At 40.5% G+C, this 19,441-nt stretch overlaps 1 protein-coding gene across 5 annotated transcripts in view; it reads left to right on the forward strand.

The window, feature by feature from the left end:
• Positions 1-13,801, forward strand: part of bves (blood vessel epicardial substance) — a 62,343-nt gene extending 48,542 nt beyond the window's left edge. For 3 of the 5 annotated variants that reach the window (XM_038799257.1, XM_038799254.1, XM_038799253.1), the window contains 4 exons: positions 135-243; positions 1,379-1,546; positions 8,614-8,755; positions 13,299-13,801. In XM_038799257.1, coding sequence (XP_038655185.1) covers positions 135-243; positions 1,379-1,546; positions 8,614-8,755; positions 13,299-13,414 — 535 coding nt within the window. In that variant the 3' untranslated portion in view covers positions 13,415-13,801. Of the gene's footprint in view, positions 1-134; positions 244-1,378; positions 1,547-8,613; positions 8,756-9,632; positions 9,753-13,298 lie in introns of all 5 variants that reach the window. The other 2 variants (XM_038799256.1, XM_038799255.1) reach the window with 2 other exon arrangements.
• The last annotated feature ends 5,640 nt before the right edge of the window (positions 13,802-19,441 follow it).

Genomic DNA, 19,441 nt, shown 5'->3' on the forward strand with positions numbered 1-19,441 from the left:
CTGCAGAGTTACTGATGGACAGAAATCTAATTTCAGGACTGAGCTGTTTTTTCACTTGAACCATGATGTGACTACACTTGGCAGAATTGATTGTTCTCGTGTAATCTTTCTGCAGTAACTTTTTTACTTGACAGAATGAAAGTTTCTTATCGTGGGCACTTTCTGCACAACATTTACCCCACTTCCTTCATCGACTCCCCTGAATTCCGATCAACTCAGATGAACAAAGGAGAGAAATTTCAGGTAAAGCTATGAGGAGTGCATTTTACCAGTTTTGGAGTTGACATAGATGGTGTGTGAGAAACCAATGGGCCCGCTTTTACCAGCCCTCAACAAATGCCGCTGGGAGGCAAGAGATGGGAAGAGTGAGGGGGTTGGGGACTGTCAACTGGGAAGGGTGGGTGTGGTAGTGGTGGGAGGGGGGGGGGGGGCGTCCTTCGCCTTCCCACTGTCGTGGCATTTACCGGTGGTGGGGAAGATGGAGGATAACCTTGCTATCTAGTTGCCAAGTGAAACACTTATGCAACCAATTCAGGGCCTCTGCCTGCTGCCACTGGGGTTTTTGCCAGTGGGGAGATGTGTTCTTTACCATGTGGGGAGCCCGCTTGGAGGTGGTGAAGATACTCCTAGTCAGGCACTCTGTATCCCATGGGGAGGCCATCCTGGTGATAATGGCTGTTTCAGTGACCAGAGTCCCCTCCCTCCCACCATGCGCCTCCTCACTGACTGGCCTCAAACGGCTACCTCAAACTCCACACACCTGGTTGGGAGGGTGGCATGTTCCCACAGCATCCTCTTTGCCAGTAAAACTGCTGAACTCCTCTCGACTGTGTACCACTGTGGTACCACCCCTGCTGGGTCTGTCCTGCCGGTGGGACAGGACGTACCCAGGAATGGTGATAGTGGTATGTGGGATGTTATTTGTAAGGTATAATTCCATAAGTATGGCTATGTCAGGCTGTTGCTTGGCTAGTCTGTGAGACAGCATTGCCATTTTTGGCACAAGCCCCCAGATATTGGTAAGGAGGACTTTGCAATGTTCTGGGGCTGGGTTTGCCATTGTCATTTCCAGTACCTCGATCAATGTTGGGTGTCTGTCCAGTTTTAGAGGGCATTTAAGAGTCAACCACATTGTTGCAGACCTGTAGTCACATGTCAACCAGACAGGTGAGGGCTGCAGATTTCATCCCCGAAGGAGATAACTAGCTTTAGGAGAGCAGTGGCCCAGTGTCCCTGATGGTTGGTAAATTCAACTATTGCTATCCACTGGGAATGAAGCCATTGCGCTTCGTGTTTTCATTTAATACCAAGGTCGATTTTATACTTTGCAGTGCTTTGGACAGTGATGATCCCTCACAATGATGTCCTCTCTCTACAGGTAACTATTGTGGCTGACGATAACTGCAAGTTTTTGTGCTGGTCCAGAGAGAGGCTAACTTTCTTCCTGGAGACTGAATCATTTCTTCATGAAGTGTTTAAGTATCTAATTGGCAAAGATATCACAAACAAGCTATATTCTTTGAATGACCCAACACTAAATGACAAAGTAGGTATTAGAGTTGCATGGCTGAAGTTTATATATAAATGTACTTAGAGAATTGGAATTTGATACATTAAAATTGCCCCAACCATAAATTGCTTGGCATGAAAAATGTGTGTTGAGATACAGGAGCTGTTTAAAAATATCCTTTAATACATTCACTTATTAATGAGTGTTTCATATAATGAGCCACTTCTAAGTTTAAGTATGTAAAATAAACTATCTACAATATATAGAAAATATAATGAATAGGCTGAAATGTGATTAAAAAGAGAATTGCATGGGCTTGATGGTGTGATTGTTTTTCAACTTTTCATTAACACAAGTTTTTGTTTTCCTTTTTAAAAAAACTCTACCTGTCTTGAAGTAAATTTATACTTTGATTTGGTTGTATGGGTACGGGATCCTGTCTGATGTTCAACTACTCTCATGTGTGAGTCTAAATATTATGTATTAGCAGTCTATTCGACCACATCAGAGCCAGTTCCTATTCTAACCCCATATTCCACATATTCAATAGATAGCAATTGGGAATAGGAAACCTGCCTGATTTTTTTCCCCTCCTTAAACAACATACAAATACTTCACCAATTGAGTCCTCAACATAAACCATGTATCAAATATGGGACCCAATGGACCACATTAGTTGGTGCTACGGTGGACGGTTCATTGACCAATTGGGGAGCTCGATCGACCTAATCACAGCACTCAGGATACAGTGCAAGCAATGTGTTTCTATGCAGATATGGTTAGTCAGTAAATGTTTGCATTTAAAGCTGTATGTTTGACTAACCTAAGTTTACATTGCAACCTGAGAGGACAGGGTTAGCAAATCAAATGTTCTGAGTACAATTCTGAGCGAGAGAGAACTATTTTGAGCAGGTGGTCCGATAACAAGGTATGGAGGTTGGCCCTCCTCCCGCAACGCAATTCCAGCTGCTCACCGTCTTCCCCCGACCATGAGATTTTCTTTTTTTTAAAATTTCCAATAAGGGGCAGTTTAGCACATAGCACAAACAATCCCACTAGTGCACATCTTTTGGGTTTGTGGGGGTGAGAATTGCTTTAAAACTCACCTGTCCCCCTACACCTAAAAATAATCTTTATTAGTGTCACAAGTAGGCTTACATTAACACTACTAAGAAGTTACTGTGAAAATCCCCTCGTCGCCACACGCAACCTGTTCGGATATACTGAAGGAGAATTAAGTATGTCCAATTCACCTAACAAACACGTCTCTCGGGACTTGTGGGAGGAAACCGGAGCACCCTGAGGAAATCCACAGACACGGGGAGACCATGCAGACTGCACAGACAGTGACCCAAGCTGTGAATAGAACCTGGGTCCCTGGCGCTGTGAAACAACAGTGCTAACCACTGTGCTATGGTGCCTGCTGTCTCAAACAGAGAAAGCAGCCGCTGTAATTCCCAGAAAGCGGAAAACCACATCTTCAGAGGTTAAACCACCTCCAATCCTTCGACCTGCAAGGCTTTTCTTCACATCAATGAGAAATTACTTTTACTAGGCCGTGATTGACAGCTTCCAGACAGTCAGATGTCTGGATTGTTTAATTTAATTTCCCTGCATGCTTGAATAGATCTGAAGTATCCTGCTATGAAACTTACAATGTTTTAAACATGAAGCTATGATTGACAACTCCTGAGCACATCAAAAGCGGTAAGTGCTGTGGCAGATAGCACTTACCTGCTTTTGATGTGGTTAAGAGGTGTTAATCAGAACTTCCAGGCAGGGCTCTCTGTTATAGGAGGGAGTCTCTGATGGGGGTGTCTGGTAGGAGTGGGGTGGGCAGTGTTTGTTTTCTGGGAGGCGGTCGGTGCCCTCCAATGATCTTTGGGGGTCACCAACCGTAAAGATTACCCCCTTGGCCCCGTGAGGCCCACCGGCCGAGAGGAGCAGAGAATCATGGAGGCGTGGAGAATCTGGTGCCCAGCCAGTTAATAGAATGCAAATGAGTCAATTTGACTTATTTGCATCCTCCCACCGAACTTGAACTTGAGGGGGACCATAGCATCACGTCGATCCTGATTTTTGGACAACGCTGGATTTGCCGCCTGATCAGGCAGCAGAGAATCCAGCCCCATGTTTCATTAAAGTGTAGTTGCTGTTGTTATGTTTTTTAAATTATTTATTGTGAACTGCTGCTGCTTTACACAGGCAAACCTCATGAGCACTATTGGGTATTTATGACACACTGTCACTCATATATTTCATTTGTGCAGAATATTTGGGAGCATTAATTTATTTGAAAGATTGAAATGTTATGATATAGCAGGTGGTAATTACCGAACTAATGACATCCCAAAGGGAAACTTGGCAAGCTATCACTGAGTGCCTTTAAGACAGAGATAGATAGGTTCTTGATCAATAAGGGGATCGGGGGTTATGGGGAGAAGGCAGGAGAGTGGGGATGAGAAAAATATCAGCCATAATTGAATGGCAGAGCAGACTTGATGGGCCAAATGGCCTAATTCTGCTCCTATGTCTTATGGTCTTATCACAACAATTTCAATTTGTTACTTACTGTGAAGATATGTATGCTGGAGTCAGGAGTCCCAAATTCCACTAACCCTTTAGGAGATTATAAATAGTAATTTAAAACATTTATTGACAAAAGAAAATAAAACTCAAACACACAGTATTACATTTACACAGTTCAAATTAGTCTTACGTTACATTTTCCACAAAAAGATTTATACTTGGTTAGACTCACAAATAAACACCCCTTTGGTCAACAGTCCCTACAGATACTTAATCTATAAAAAAAATCCAGTAATATTAGCACAGGAGATGGCATGGTGGCACAGTGGTTAGCACCGCTGCCGACGACGCTGAGGAACCAGGTTTGATCCCGGCCCTGGGTCTAGGGTCACTGTCTGTGTGGAGTTTGCACATTCTCCCCGTTGTCTGCGTGGGTCTCTTTCTTGAAAACCATTTAATGACTCAGATTCCATCGCACTATTGGCAGCGAGTTCCACAAATTCAGCACTCGCTGCGAGAAGAACTCATTTCAGTTCTAAATCTATCGCCCCTCAACCTATATCCTGACCTCTCATTCTAGATTTCCCCACAAGGGGGAACATTTGGTCTACGTTTACTTTATCAACCCCCTTTAGTGTTTTATATACCTCGATCAGATCCCCTCTCATCCTTCTGAACTGCAGCGAATGTAAACCCAAATTGTTTAATCTCTCCTCATACGTCAACCCTTTCATTCAATCTGGTGAACCTTCTCTGAACTGCCTCCAATGCCACCATATCCTTCCTCAAATAAGGAGACCAAAACTGGACACAATGCTCCAGATGTGGCCTCACCAATGTCCTGTACAATTGCAACAACACTTCTTTACTTTTATACTCCAGTCCTTTTGTGATAAATGCAAACATTCCATTTCCTTTTTTAATCACATGCTGTACATGCATACTGACTTTCTGCAATTCATGAACAAAGACACCCATATCCCTCTGCCCAGACGCATTTTGAATCTGCTTTCCATTTAGATAATAACTTGCCTTTCTATTTTTTCAGTCAAAATGGATAATCTCACATTTATCAACATTAAACTCGTTATTATTAAATTTTGACCCAATCTCCTAGATTATCTATATCCATCTGTAAAATCTTGATCTCCTCTTCACTGCCTGCTTTCCCACCTATTTTAGTGGCATCCGCAAATTTTGCTATATTACACTCTGTCCCTACTTGCAGTTCATTTATATTGATTGTAAACAGCTGAGGTCCGAGGACTGACCCCTGTGGCACCCCGCTAGTTACAGTTCAGCCAGAGAAGGACCCATTATCCTGACCCTCTGCTTTCTGTCAGTTGGTAATCCTTAATCCAATCTAGTACTCTACCCCCAGTCCCCTGCGATCTCCACTTTCTGGATCAGTCTTTCATGCAGCACCTTGTCATACGCCTTCTGGAAGTGAGCATTGAGAGTAAATTTTAAGCTTTGTATACATAGCATTGTGCTATTTCAGTTACAAGTAGTGCAAATTGACATATATCTAAATAGAAAATCCAATCACCATTGATGGGTCATTGAATTATTTTACAGTATTGATTTGTAAAGGAAGTAATTTGCATGTTATGATAGTTATGCCTGTATCTCAGAAATGAATGAAGATTAAATTATACCGACACGACTTTGTTAATGGTTGAAACGGAATTGGACAAATGTAATGAGAGTTGCAGGCCGAACTTCATTATCCGGTCCTGCCCAGATGTTTTTTTCATTTGCATAATATCTGTAAAATAAAAGAGCAAGTATTGAATGAGCAAATATATAATTTTGCTGCGTCCTTCATTCTGCAATCAGTTAGTAGAACTCAGCAAGGAAACTCTCTGGATTCTGTTAAATTACTGTCAGTTTTGTAGCAGTCAGAATAGTGAAAACATAAACTCTAAAACTTTAAGAAGCAAAGTTAAGAAATTTGGAATAGGTGTTATGGATTTGCCAGCCTAAAGAATGATGGAAAAGCTACAAAGGCTAAGAACTAAATTGATGAGGGGGAACACCAGACCAGTGACAACCATTACTAAGCCATACAGATCACAGGGTCCCAGGTGTTGCTCCTGAAATGAAATGAAAATCGCTTATTGTCACAAGTAGGCTTCAAATAAAGTACTGTGAAAAAGCCCCTAGTCGCCACATTCCAGTGCCTGTTCGGGGTGGCTGTTACGGGAATTGAACCGTGCTGCTGGCTGAGGCACAATCAATTGGGCAAGACATAGTTGAATCCAACAGAGGCTTTATTGCGTTAAGATGTGTGGCCTCCCACAGTAGCTGGCGAAATGGCTGCTAGCTGGAGGACACGCATATTTATACAACAGGCAGAGACTACCGGCGAACCTGTAGCACAGGTCCTACCGTACATCACCTAATATAGGTGCAACTGTGGTTTACCACACTGGCCTGCCTTGGTCTGCTTTCAAAACCAGCAATTTAGCTCTGCTCCTGATCCTGGTGTTAAATTACCTAGTCTTACTGAAGGGCAGCAGAGTACAGTAGTTGGTTTCAGTCCTGGGCTTGAGAGTGGGAAACTTGGTCAAGATTCCCATTTATTGTGTGTGTGCGCGCATCTGAGTCGGCGTTTTGGTGGAATATTCTGTTGACTATGGCTCACATATGAAGAATGGCCATTGGAAAGTTGATCATTTCGGGAGATGGGGGCCGTGTGGTAATGTCACTGGACTACTGATCCAGAGGCCCAGACTGACACCCTGGGAATATGGGTTCAAATCCCACCATGGCAGCTGGTGGAATTTAAATTCTATCAATAAATATAGAATATAAAGTTAGTCTCCGTAATACCGATTGTTGTAAAACCCCATCTGGTTCGCTCATGTGCTTTAGGGAAGGAAATCTGCCTTCCTTACCTGGTCTGGCCTACACGTGACGCATCCCATGAAAGAATAAAGAAAGAAAGGATACAATTGTACCCGACTTGAGGTGGAGGGGAAGAAGGGAACGAGTGGGGACCAAATAACTTAAGGAAGTGACCTTTAAACGATCTAAAGGTTGAGGATGAAGCAAACTAAAAAACAATTATATAAAAGCAAACGTTAATAAAAATATTTATTTATAAAAAGTTTGAGGATGATAATAGTGTTCTCTGTTGCTTATTCTAATATTGCAACGAGATCTTTACTTTCTTTATCTATTCTGTTCAAATAAATAGTGGGTCTATTTTAGAAGTTGTGGCCCAAAATTCCCTAAGACCAGCTTTTGCTCTGCCATACAGCTGTGCAGGAAGTGTCGTGGAAATCACCTTTATGTATTACTGTCACATGTTAGGCAAAGTTATATTTCCAATGAAATATACACCTTCTGCAGTCTTTTGTAACACACATTTACTGATTTAACATGCTTTATTCACTGAATATTATGTATTTTGGCTCCCTCACCTTCCCCTATCCTCTTCTCCCTAAATGTTGTTATCTTAAAGGAATGCTTCACTCAATACTTTGAGATTTAAATTGGGACTTTCTAGTAACAGACGCGTCTGCCACGCTCTTTGGAAGGTTAGTTCCCTTATTGTAAAGCACGACATATGTAGATCACAGTACATGTTGATACTGATTTTAATATGCCTCACTTGAATATTGTATCCTAGGAATAGTTGTAAAATATTCCCTATTGTGTTATCCAATAATAGTTTACAGGAGCTGGGTTTAAGTGAGCCAAACTCGGTGCTAGTTTCCAGTGCAGACTTGATGTATGTTACTAGTTTCTGTTCACAGAGCAGAAAGTTAAACATAGGAGGACTTTGCAGCCAATCTATCCTTTCCAAACAGTCTTAATGAAACATTTAGGAAAAAAACCCTAATCAACAGGCAACATAAATTGTATACATTATTCAAAATGCGAAACGAAACATTTTCCGAATTAAATTGAGACGTACACCACTTCATGATGAAATATGACATCTACAATGGACCTGGAATTGATGATGGTGTTTTCTGTACTTGAATTCCTCAAAGGAGGACAAATGCGTATGCAGGGCCTCCTCTGTTGCTGGTCATGGGGAGATCCCGAGCAGCCTTGTAGCCCAGAGCTTTCAGTAGGGAGCTATCTCGAATATTCAACCTTGACAGAAAGGCCACCTGAGTCACGCTCCTCTGCCAAGTATCTGCAATTGGACATATGCATGATTTCCAGTTTCCAAGAACGGTTCTGTCAGTTACAAGATCATAATGGGGAAAATTAACTTTGCCTCAGGGAGCTAGTACTGTTTTAAATGGAGATTATTTTAGAGGAATTAGTAGTTCAGGGCTACCTCACAGTCCAAAAATATGCAGGGCGGGTAATCCTTCCAGTTCAACTTTGAAGATGTCTTGAGTGATCCTTATGCAGTAGCTGGAAATGTACTTCCCTTCTATTTAAGATATAGGCCAAATTTCATAATAGCAACTGTCCCAGAAAAAGTGAGTGCTGAATAAGGTTCCTTGAATAGATTTCTGTCTAGGCATTCAATAGTAAATGATTAATATTGAGAAACACCATTCTGTTGATCTTACTTCCGAAAATCAAGTTTCCTGTCTTCTTTGCAGACTGCCAAAAAACTTGAGCGACAGCCAAGTCTATGTTCCCAGCTTTCAATGATGAAAATGAGAAACAGTATGGCCAGTACAAGTGATACAGAAGATGGAATGTCACATTTTCTTCATGGAGGTTCTACTGCTTCATCAATTCGTGAGCATCAAATAAATGGCACTTCATCCTGCTTGCGCGTATTAAGAAACTGTGATTTTCAGCATTCAATCACGCATCGTCAAACTAACCATACAGAAATATGAATCGGGCTTGCTTAATTCAGACGGAACTAACCCACTGTCATCAAACAAGGTTTTCAGAACCCTTCCTCCTACATCTCCGCTGCCAATATATCATAAAATTCTTAAGGTGATACCTTAACATCATCTATAAAAGAAACTTGCCATAAAATACAGTCCTGAAGTTGGTGAATAATTTAAATCACTAATGATACATGTCCCACATACAGTCCAGCTCGTATTCCATTCTCCCGCTAATACCAGTCATCAAAACGATGCTCCTTAATTCCCAAATAATTATATCTTATATCCACTTATGTTTCTAGTAGGCCATGGCCACACACATTTCAGACTGACGATGGTGTCTAACCAAGAAACATTTTTTAAGCGCACAGGAAAGCATAAACGTGTTAAAATGTCTTTCAGTTCATCAAACCCATTCTTTCCACAGATCATATTGCATCACAAATTTCTAAATCATCTCTTAAATCTTCTGAGGAGTTCTTCTGAGAAACTTCTTCAGTTTCTTCTTGTCGTTTAAACGAAGAAATACTAAGGAATATTTTCTGTACTTCCTACCTGATACCAAATATAATCTGGTATAAAATTTTCAAAGCAGATTTATCCTTTTTAACACCACCCAACAGACTAATCCTCAGTGGGTTCTATCTTCTGACCTAATTCCGTGCCTAACTGTATGATTTCAAGATTGTTATGGTAGCTGTGTGCTCCCCTGTGTGTCTCTGGATTTTTGTGCCTTACGTTAACAGTTTATGTTGTTTTCGTTTTGTAAAAAGGAACTAACCTGCAAGACTGCTCTAATTTGTCAGAAAGGAGTCAACTGCTGCATTTTGTTCATGCTTGGTCCGATTGCGACTAACTACATGGTGCCAGGTACTGGAAAAAAAAGGAAGTCAGTACGTTATTTATAAACCTGGAATTTCATTTTTTCTAATTACGGAGAGACCCTGATTAAATCACTAAGCCTTAAAAGGAAAATCCATTTATCAAAGTTGTTGGGATGACTCAAGTTAACTAGAACGTCCTTGAGAAATATTTTGTTCCAGATTGGAGGTTGAAGCATTGCTCCAGGATTTGGGCACACAATAGATTAGAATTTTAGTACAATATTAATGGAGTTCTGCATCACCAGAAATTGTGTTTTTTAAAAAGCAGATGCCACAACTTGAAGAAGCACAGGATAATCCTGTCTGTGCACTGGATGTTAGAACTTTCTGCCCCTTTCCTGACCACAGTTTCAAGCCTTTAATTACATATTAGAAGGACTTATTTCTTTCAATTGTAACCCACGCCTGATTATGGTAATGGCTGCAAGATTTAAATTATTTTGCCTAGTTTGAACTCCCAGTTGTAAAGTAATTTGGCCATAGTTAGTTTTTCTGTATCTTCCTCCAACATACCTTGTTGTGATCTTCTTGAGTGTTAAGGTAGCTACCTGTTATAACAGTGGCATCTTAACCAACTTTCAATGATTGCCTGTCCATCAAATCTGTCAACTTGGTGATGGGGCTCTCTTTCAATGCTTGACGAGACTATTTTATGCTTCTCCTTTTGAATAAGTGGACCAATTTGAAGCTATTTATGTCTACGTGATTGGCGAATATGTAACTACTCCTGTTGTTGTTTTCCGATTTAATCGTTCTGAGCCGACATCTAAATTACAAACTTCTACTGTATTGATACAGGCAGAATAGCTGGCTGTTTGCTGTAATGGCTCAGTGCATAAATGTTCTTCATTTAGTACCCAGCCATATAGTCCAGAAAAATCCCTAAGTTGATCCATGCTTTTGAGTGATTTCCATGCAGTCACCCTCCTTCAGCTTTCGAGAGAGGAACAGATAAAGGAAGAAAACCACCCCTGCACTATTTGTGACAGATCCATATAGGTTAGCAAATGTGCATTTCAGCATGAGCCTGGAAAATAACCTGATGTGACATTTAAAAGTTGTCAATCTGTTGCAGTTATTAGCCAGGGCTATTTGTTGTGTGATTAGTGGTGAACATCCAGATTGTTTTGAAAATTTACATTTGTTGTCTACAATTCAAATGATCTAAAATGGGTTTTTATGTCTTCTGCCAAAAGAAGCATACCTCTTCTTGTTCCTTCCAACAACAAACACAGGCTTCCCAATGAGCATAAACACTGACTGTTTATTGCATGCACGCAACTGCCTTGATGGTGTTAATGGTCTTAAGGTGGTAATGAGCCACATTGAATTTGGTGTTACCAAATATTCTTCCAACTTCATTAGAATGTAGACTTCTTTCTTGTAATATTTTCAAAAAAATGTTTGTCCATCTCTAGCATTTGAAGGTTTTGCAGTTAACTACATTTTGTGAATCCCTTCAATCTGCACAAATGCTGTTGCACCAGTGTTGAAAAACAATGTTAAAAACCTAACACAATACTTTAAAGTTGGCTGGTATTAACCATGATTTTAAAAATAAAACAAAGCTTACTAATGGAAAACTTTTTCTTTGTTTCCCAAGATTTTAGGTGAACTGTGCATGATTTCTAGCAATCTTGAACAATAATTGACTCTTGAATTTTCAAAGAGATACAACTGAGCATGAGTTGAAAAATATTGAAATTGATGGATGGATTAAATAAATCTATAGCTAAAAGATGTCTTAAGGTTTTAATAGGATATTGGAGCTGGAAAAGGAGTTATTTCTAAAGAGAGAATAGACAAACGTTATCATCACTTTCTGCAATTATATTTTGGTACTGTTCTAGTTGTAAGTTGTTTTAATTTGCAAAGCTTTTTATTTTCAATAGCATATTTTCAGTTTTTGGTTAAGGATGGTGAATGGCAAGGACGGAAACCTCCATCTGTGGCTCTTGTCCTTCTAGATGGTAGGGGTTGTGGGTTTGGGAGTGTGTTATCTAAGGAACCTTGGTGAGTTCCTGCAGTGCATCTTGTAGATGGTTCCCACTGCTGCCACTGTGCATGGAAGGGGGGAGTGTTTATGGATGCAGTGTCATTCAAGCAAGCTGCTACAAACGACCATGTAAATTAATGTTCATTTATCATTGGTTGACTTTTGAAATTTAGATAGGAATATAATGGACAATCATTTTCTGTGGCAGGATCTAGTGGCATCAGCCATTAATCAAGCTTGCCAATGCACAAATTAGTTTGACATTTTTTGTTTGGCAAGTTGCTGAAAGTATGAACTTTGCAGTGAGGGTGACAGAGTATCTGAGATCTGAATGAACAGGGCAAGTAAGTGTGCGTACCCTTAACCACTGAATTGAAGGATTGTGAAATGAACAGTGTAAGAAAGAGAAGTATAAATTAGAGTGGATGGATATAATGGCGAATTAGATGGAGAAAATTGTTTATCTTTTGTATTTTTGCATTTATATATTCAAAAATTGTTCAATAAAAGTATTTTTTTTAAAAAGTGGGGGACAGAGTGAAAAAAGATTGAATGTGACGTTTTATAAACTCCAAGAATGATCAAAACATGAAGGCATGTGATTCCACATCTGTTAATTTTCAATGTTAACAAATTTGACTGGCAGTATTTTTTTACATTTGGGGTACTCAATTGTTTTTTTCCAATTAAGAGGCAATTTATTGTGGCCAATTCACCTACCCAGCGCATCTTTTTTGGGTTGTGGGGGTGAGACACCTAGACTAGCCTAGACATAGCCTCAAAATAAGGGGAAGTAGATTTAGGACTGAGTTTAGGAGGAACTTCTTCACCCAAAGGGTTATGAATCTATGGAATTCCTTGCCCAGTGAAGCAGTTGAGGCTCCTTCATTAAATGTTTTTAAGGTAAAGATAGATAGTTTTTTGAAGAATAAAGGGATTAAGGGTTATGGTGTTCGGGCCGGAAAGTGGAGCTGAGTCCACAAAAGATCAGCCATGATCTCATTGAATGGCGGAGCAGGCTCGAGGGGCCAGATGGCTTACTCCTGCTCCTAGTTCTTATGTTCTTATAAAAGGGAACTGGAACTGAAATGGACTAGACTTCACTTTCTGTGGTGGGCTTAGCTTGAATGTAGTGTGCGAAGAGCAACTCTACGCTGTTCAGTGCATCTCAGTGGTGAATTGCTATCTTTGCAAAGATATGGCAGACCAGCACATCTCATCAAATCTTACAGCAAGAAAATCATTTGGCTTGACATACCTGTGCAGTTTCTTTAAAAGCTACCCAACTCAGCCCAGGCAGAAACTTTGATTTTCGTGTTTAGTTGGACATTTCCCTCATCTGAGGTTGCTGGAATATTTGCACCTAAACCGTGCCATTACTTTGTCAGTAAACTATAGAGGACATTAGTTTTTAGTTTGTTTCTTTGGAGCATCTCAAAAAGAAGCTAAATAAGTTTGTAAAAAAAGAGACTTTACGCACTATTGACAATTAACGTGGATGCAAACATTTGATTGCATAGATTTTTATTTTTGTTTCTGTTTCCTTTTAAATATAACAGAAAGGTCCCCATATACTAGGACTTCTGGAAAAATGAAGCCCATTGAGGAGTCTATTGAGGATGATGTCTTTGAACCGCCTTCACCAGTGGCCCAGTTGGCTCCCAACTGGTCCTGAGCAAAACAAAATTGAAGATGTTCCCAGCAGAGAATAGTTCATGTCTGCTGGAAAATACAAGCATCTTACCAAATAGGCCCTGTTGTTTTTAACCACTGAACCACCAGTACACAGCCAGCTGTGGCAACTGCATAAAGTACACAGATTTTCATGGTTTGGCATGTGTCATTTGCTTTTTCACTCTTGTCACTTTTCTGTTTCTTTTCCTAATTTTGTTATTGACTGTGAAGTGTGAAATAATGCACTTGGGCAATCGGGTCCTGACACGGCAACCACTTGAGTGAAGCACCATCTGAAATTTTTTCCACCATTCACACTTTTGTTCAAAATGTGTATTCTTATTAAAGGAAAAGCAGATTAGTTCTACTGCTGCTATGTTAAAAAGTTTCATGATTGGAATTGATGAGTACGGGTGAGTGGGAAAGCTGCTGCTTCCATTTTTAATTATCTCCTGAGTTCTTTCAATTAAGATTGGTTTAATCCGTGTGCCTGTACTCGAGTCCAGTTGGAAGCTATTTGTTAAGACTCATCTGCGTTTTGATTAGTATGAACCACTAAAGGCCCCCTGACCGAGAGAAGAATGATCTGTTATGATGTTCAGCATCATTGAGCCCTGATTCGGTTCAATGACAACACCACCTGAGTCAAGCTGGTATCCCATCGGCACTATCTTCATTTTCCCACACCGCCCTTTCAGTCATAAAGTAATGAGTTCTCCTTATTTTTGCTGGTCATCTGTTTTTTAAAAAAAAAATCTCGGTCCATTTTTCTTGAATGCATCTAGCCGGTGTTTTTTTTTTCTTTTAAAGAGCATTTTGGGGCTGCCATGGCTTTCCTGGAGGACAAGAAACAAGTAACGGGTGCACACTCGCAAATAAATCTGTAAACGATGAGTTGACATGCTTTAACAACTCCGTGCACCCAGGACAAGTATGTGGCTAAGAGTGTCAAAATTATAATTTTTTTAATGATCACAGTAATAATGGTGAAAATGATTTGTAGAGCTTGAATGAGATGGTGAATGTTGGGCTGAATCTAACATTATACAAGAGCAGCACAGGTAAGAGGCAGGCTGCCACAAGAAAACTAGAAAGAGATACAGCTGAAGATGTAAAAGATGATGCACGAACAATTATAACAAGTGGTTAGTCATGGATGGAGGTATTTTAAACCATTAAGAACCAATATGGTATCAAGTATAATGATTAATAGAAGATGTTGACTATTTTGATGCATCCTTTAGTTGTGGCCTCTTGTGTGGCCTATTTTCTCGACTTGCATCATTCTAAGCTCTGCCATTCACTCCCTAAATCTCTTGGCCTATTTTCTCTGTGTTGCCTAAGGTGCTGTGCCCAAGGATATTTGCAAAGAAAGGAGAGACAATTTGTGGAGCACTGATGCTTATTTTAAATAAATCATTGAATGTTTCAATAGATTGGAAATAAGAAAAACCAGCTTGCATATTGAAGAAACGTAACAGAGACTGGAATTCTCAAGCCGTTGGCTAGTGGTGGGATTCTCTGCTCCTGCCAGCACACCCTGACCCGTGGGTTTCCTGGCAGCGTGTGGGGAGCTTCAGTGGGAAATCCCATTGACAACAGCAGGAACAGAGAATCCTGCCACCAATGAATGGCACACCACCGAAAAACACATGCTGGGAGGCCGGAGAATCCCACCCAGAGTCTTCTAGTGAGTACAGATGTGTAAACTTGATCCTAAAACGAATGGAATAAATAACTAAAAGCAAAACACTTGCATTAACATAGCCTAATAAGCTAAAGGCAACCATGGCTTTTAAAGAGGTAAAACCTGTCTAACCAACCTCTTATTGGTTGAAGAGGGCCTATCAAAATTTAAAATAAAAGCAATTACATGTAAAATAAAAGTAGCAGTTATATGTAGTTTATTGGTGCACTGTATTTTGCCAAAATGGAAGATGCAAGAGAACTTTGGTAGTTGATTTGTCACTCACTGCTTTGAGATAGAAATAATACAATGCTCTTCATGCTTTAATTCTCCTGAGGTTAGGCTGAAGCTCCTCTACAGTGCACTGGTCAGAAATTGCGTACTGCACACCAATGAAACATTAAGAGGTTATCCAGGCTCTAGAGTCAATGGCGTTGGCTTGCACCACCCACTATCAATTTAATCTATAAACAATCATTTGTCTTTCCCACTGCCTCTCTGAATTTTGCTTGTGAGACCTATAACACTCCCATTCAGCTTTACACTTTCAAAAGCACCCAGATTTGAATATATGGTACGACAGGGTCTGGCAGTACATTGTTGTGTTAGGTGTACCTTTTTTTACTTAAGTTCTCTACCAGCAATGTAAAGGATATCTACCGTACTCTCACCCAATAAGTTGCACATGAACCAATTATATTTTATATTATCATCCAACAGCTCAACTGACTTTGGCTCTCCTCAGCACACAATCCCACTTTAGGAGGCTAGTGATCTCAGCATTTGAGCAAAACTGGGTAGCACCATGTAATCTATGAACCTTAACCTCTATTGTGCTTTCAGCTGCTTTCTTCTATCTCTGCTGCAACACCTTCAATGCAAGTATATAATTTCCCTGCAATCTCTAGAGTTTGCTAAAGGTCTGGAAAGATGATATAACTAGAAACGGTTCACTCAATTGGTCCCTGGGATGAGGGGGATTGTCATATGATGAGAGACTGAGCAAATAGGACTTGTATTCTCTGGAGATGAGAAGAATGAGTGATGATCTCATTGAAACCTCCAAAAATCTGTAGGGGTTTCATAGGGTAGATGCTGAGAGATTGTTTCTGCTTGTTGAGGAGTCTAAAACACAGGGGACACAGTTTCAGATAAGGGACCAATCATTTGGGACTGAGCTGAGAAATCTCTTCACTCAAATGGTTGTGCATCTTTGGAATTCTCTACCCTAACGGGTTATGGATGTTCCATTGCTCAATACATTTGATAGGGAGCCTTTTTGGTGCCTCAGGAATTTAAGGCATATGGGGAGTGGGCAGGGAAGTGGAGTTGCCCAAGATCGTACTGAATGTTGGAGCACGCTCGACAGGCCATAGAGTCTACTCCTGCTCCTATTTCTTATGGATGCATTCCCCGCCCACCATGAATTAAGCATGTTGTGTGACCCCTTCCATCAAAAGTAATTGCTACTGCTCCTCTAGGCTTGAAAGTTACTATGTCCACTTCACGGACCCTGCCACCTTTCCAATGTTTCAAACTCCATCAAAACATCCAGAAGATTCTCTTATGTTCCCAGTTCCATTGAATCTATCTCCATATTTGTTCAAGATCCCATCACCATTTGCTGATACAGCTGGCAGTGGGGGGCAGCACCTCACTTGCTGATCTTGATTTAGGCTTTTTTAATTCTGTCATGTACATTTTCAGTGACAGCTGCATCTCAGATTAGCTGCTCAAAATGTGCTAGTATTCAGAGGAATCTCATGGCAATCACAAAATGTAGCATTGAGCTGTAAATATTGGCTGCACGCAGCCACACCCTTCCTCCCTTTACTAACCTATTGGTTTCTCAGATTACTTGAGATTGGTTCAGCCAACCTGGCTTAAGTATTGATCTGGTCAATATTCAATGGAAAGTATGTCAGTGTTCCATAAATGTTTTTAAAAAATCCATATTCAACAATGATTGTTCATTGTGGGGAAGAAAATGGGAATATCTAACAGGTCAGTCATTATTTGTGCAGGTTCTGATGTTTGAGATGTGTATCTTTCATAATATGGGATGCAGGGTATACACCTGAAACATCATAGTCTGTATCTGTACAGATTAGAGGTTGTGTTTCCACCAATATCTCAAACATCTTTTTTATGATGTTAGATGAATCTTTGCCACCTCACGCTTCCACTGGAGCAATTTCTGAATCTGCCACTAAACCGTAAGAGCCTTAGGATACTCTCCTCAAGACATTGTTCTATTTAATTTGGACAGGTAAGAAACAAAATCGGTTTTCTGGAGAATCCATTTTGTCCATTAGAGCTCAAAACATTTTTTGTTCCTATGTGCACCCCCCTCCTCCGCCAAATGGGCTATCTGTCACGTGTTCTTAGATTTTGCTACATTTTGTTGCAATCTCTCCAAACTTCCACTAATCACTGTCCACCCCCTATTGTATCTCATCATATTTTTTCCCCTGTTTAGTTCTGAAGAAGGATCATGCAGACTCGAAATGTTAACTTTGTCTTATCTCCCTACAGATGCTGCCAGACCTGCTGAGCTTTTCCAGCAGTTTCTGAATTTGTGCAGGAAAGGTTCTATTCCCATCTCTGTATTTTTGTCCCTATAGCCATTGATATTTTTATTCTGTGTTCATTTAATCTATTTCAATGTTAATTTCACTAGGCATTTATGATCTTTTTCATGATAATCCATTGGTGAAAAAATCCTCCAGCCTCCTTTATGCTTCCGGTATTAAATGTAAATTTATACTTTAACTAACTTGGCCTGGCCTGGGATCCAGACCAGACCAGATCCCTGTTCAATAGGGATAGATGCACACTCAAAATTAGAGGAACATCAAGTGAGTCAGGAAGGCATAGAATGTCTGGACCAGTTAAGTCACCAGGCAGTTTGTTAAGATTGGATGGTCTTTATTTGAATGCAAGAAGTCTGACAAACAAGGCAGATGAATTGAGGGCACAATTAAAAAATGGGGCTATGATGTTATTGATGTCACCGAAACATGGTTGAGAGAGAGTCAGGATTTGTAGCTCAATATTCCAGGATGCAGAATCTTAAAGTGAGATGTGGAAGGAGATAAAAGAGGAGGGATGTTGCAGGGAATGATCAGGAAATGAAATACAACAGTAAGGAGGATGACATCTTTGAAGGCTCTTCAACTGAGGCCATATGGGCAGAACTTAAAAACCAAAAAGGAGCAAACACATTAGTGGGACTGTTCTGCAGGCCACCAAACGGTCCAAGAGAAATAGAAGAATAGATGTGCAGGCACATTTCAGAGAAGTGTAAAAGTAATAGGGTAGTGATAGTGGGGGATTTCAACTTCACAACATTAACTAGGGAAGCCAAAATGTGAAAGATTTAGAGGGAGCAGAATGCATCCAGGAGAACTTTTTAAGCCAGTACGTAGAAGGTCCGACGAGAGGGAGTAGTCCCGGACTTAATTTTCGGTAACAAAGCTGGGTAGATGGCTGAAGTATCAGTGGGGGAACATTTTGCAGACAATGATCATAACTCCATTAGATTCAAGATTGTTATGGAAAAGGACAATAATGAGCCTGAGATCAAAGTTCTAAACTGGGGGAAGACCAATTTTAATAAAATCAGATATATTTTGGCCAGAGTGGACTGGGAGCAGACACTCGGTAAATCTGTGTCAGAACAGTGGGATGCATTCAGAAGGAAATAGGGAGAGTACAGGGACAACATGTTCCAATAAAGAAAAAGAGAGACCAACAAATCTAGTGAACCCTGGATAGCTAGGGATATACATCATTGAATAAGGGGAAGAAGAAGAAGGCTTTTGACAGAAAGTGAGGATTCGAAATAGCAGAAGCCGAGAGGTGTATAGAATTTGCAAGAAGGAACTTAAAAAGGAAATTAGGAGAGCAAAAAGGGACATGAAAGGATATTGGCAGGTAAAATAAGGGAAAATCCTAAGTTTTACAAGTATATTAAGGGTAAATGGATAACTAGGGAAAGAATAGGGTCCTTAAGAACCACATTTGTATGTGGAGCCGGAGGATGTAGGTTGGGTTCTAAATGAAACTGCGTCAGTGATCACTCGTGAGAGGGACAGTGAGGGTCTAGAAATCGGGGAGGAAGACTCAGATAAAAAAATGTTTTTTCCAATTAAGGGGCAATTTAGTGTGGTCCAATCCACGTAGCCTGCACATCTTTGGGCTGTGGGGGCGAAACCCACACAACACGGGGAGAATGTGCAAACTCCACACAGACAGTGACCCAGAGCCGGATTGAACCTGGGACCCTCAGCGCCGTGAGGCAGCAGTGCTAACCACTGCACCATTGTGCTGCCCCGGACT

The sequence above is a fragment of the Scyliorhinus canicula genome, chromosome 6 (genome assembly GCF_902713615.1).
Source record: "Scyliorhinus canicula chromosome 6, sScyCan1.1, whole genome shotgun sequence".
Classification (NCBI taxonomy): domain Eukaryota; kingdom Metazoa; phylum Chordata; class Chondrichthyes; order Carcharhiniformes; family Scyliorhinidae; genus Scyliorhinus; species Scyliorhinus canicula.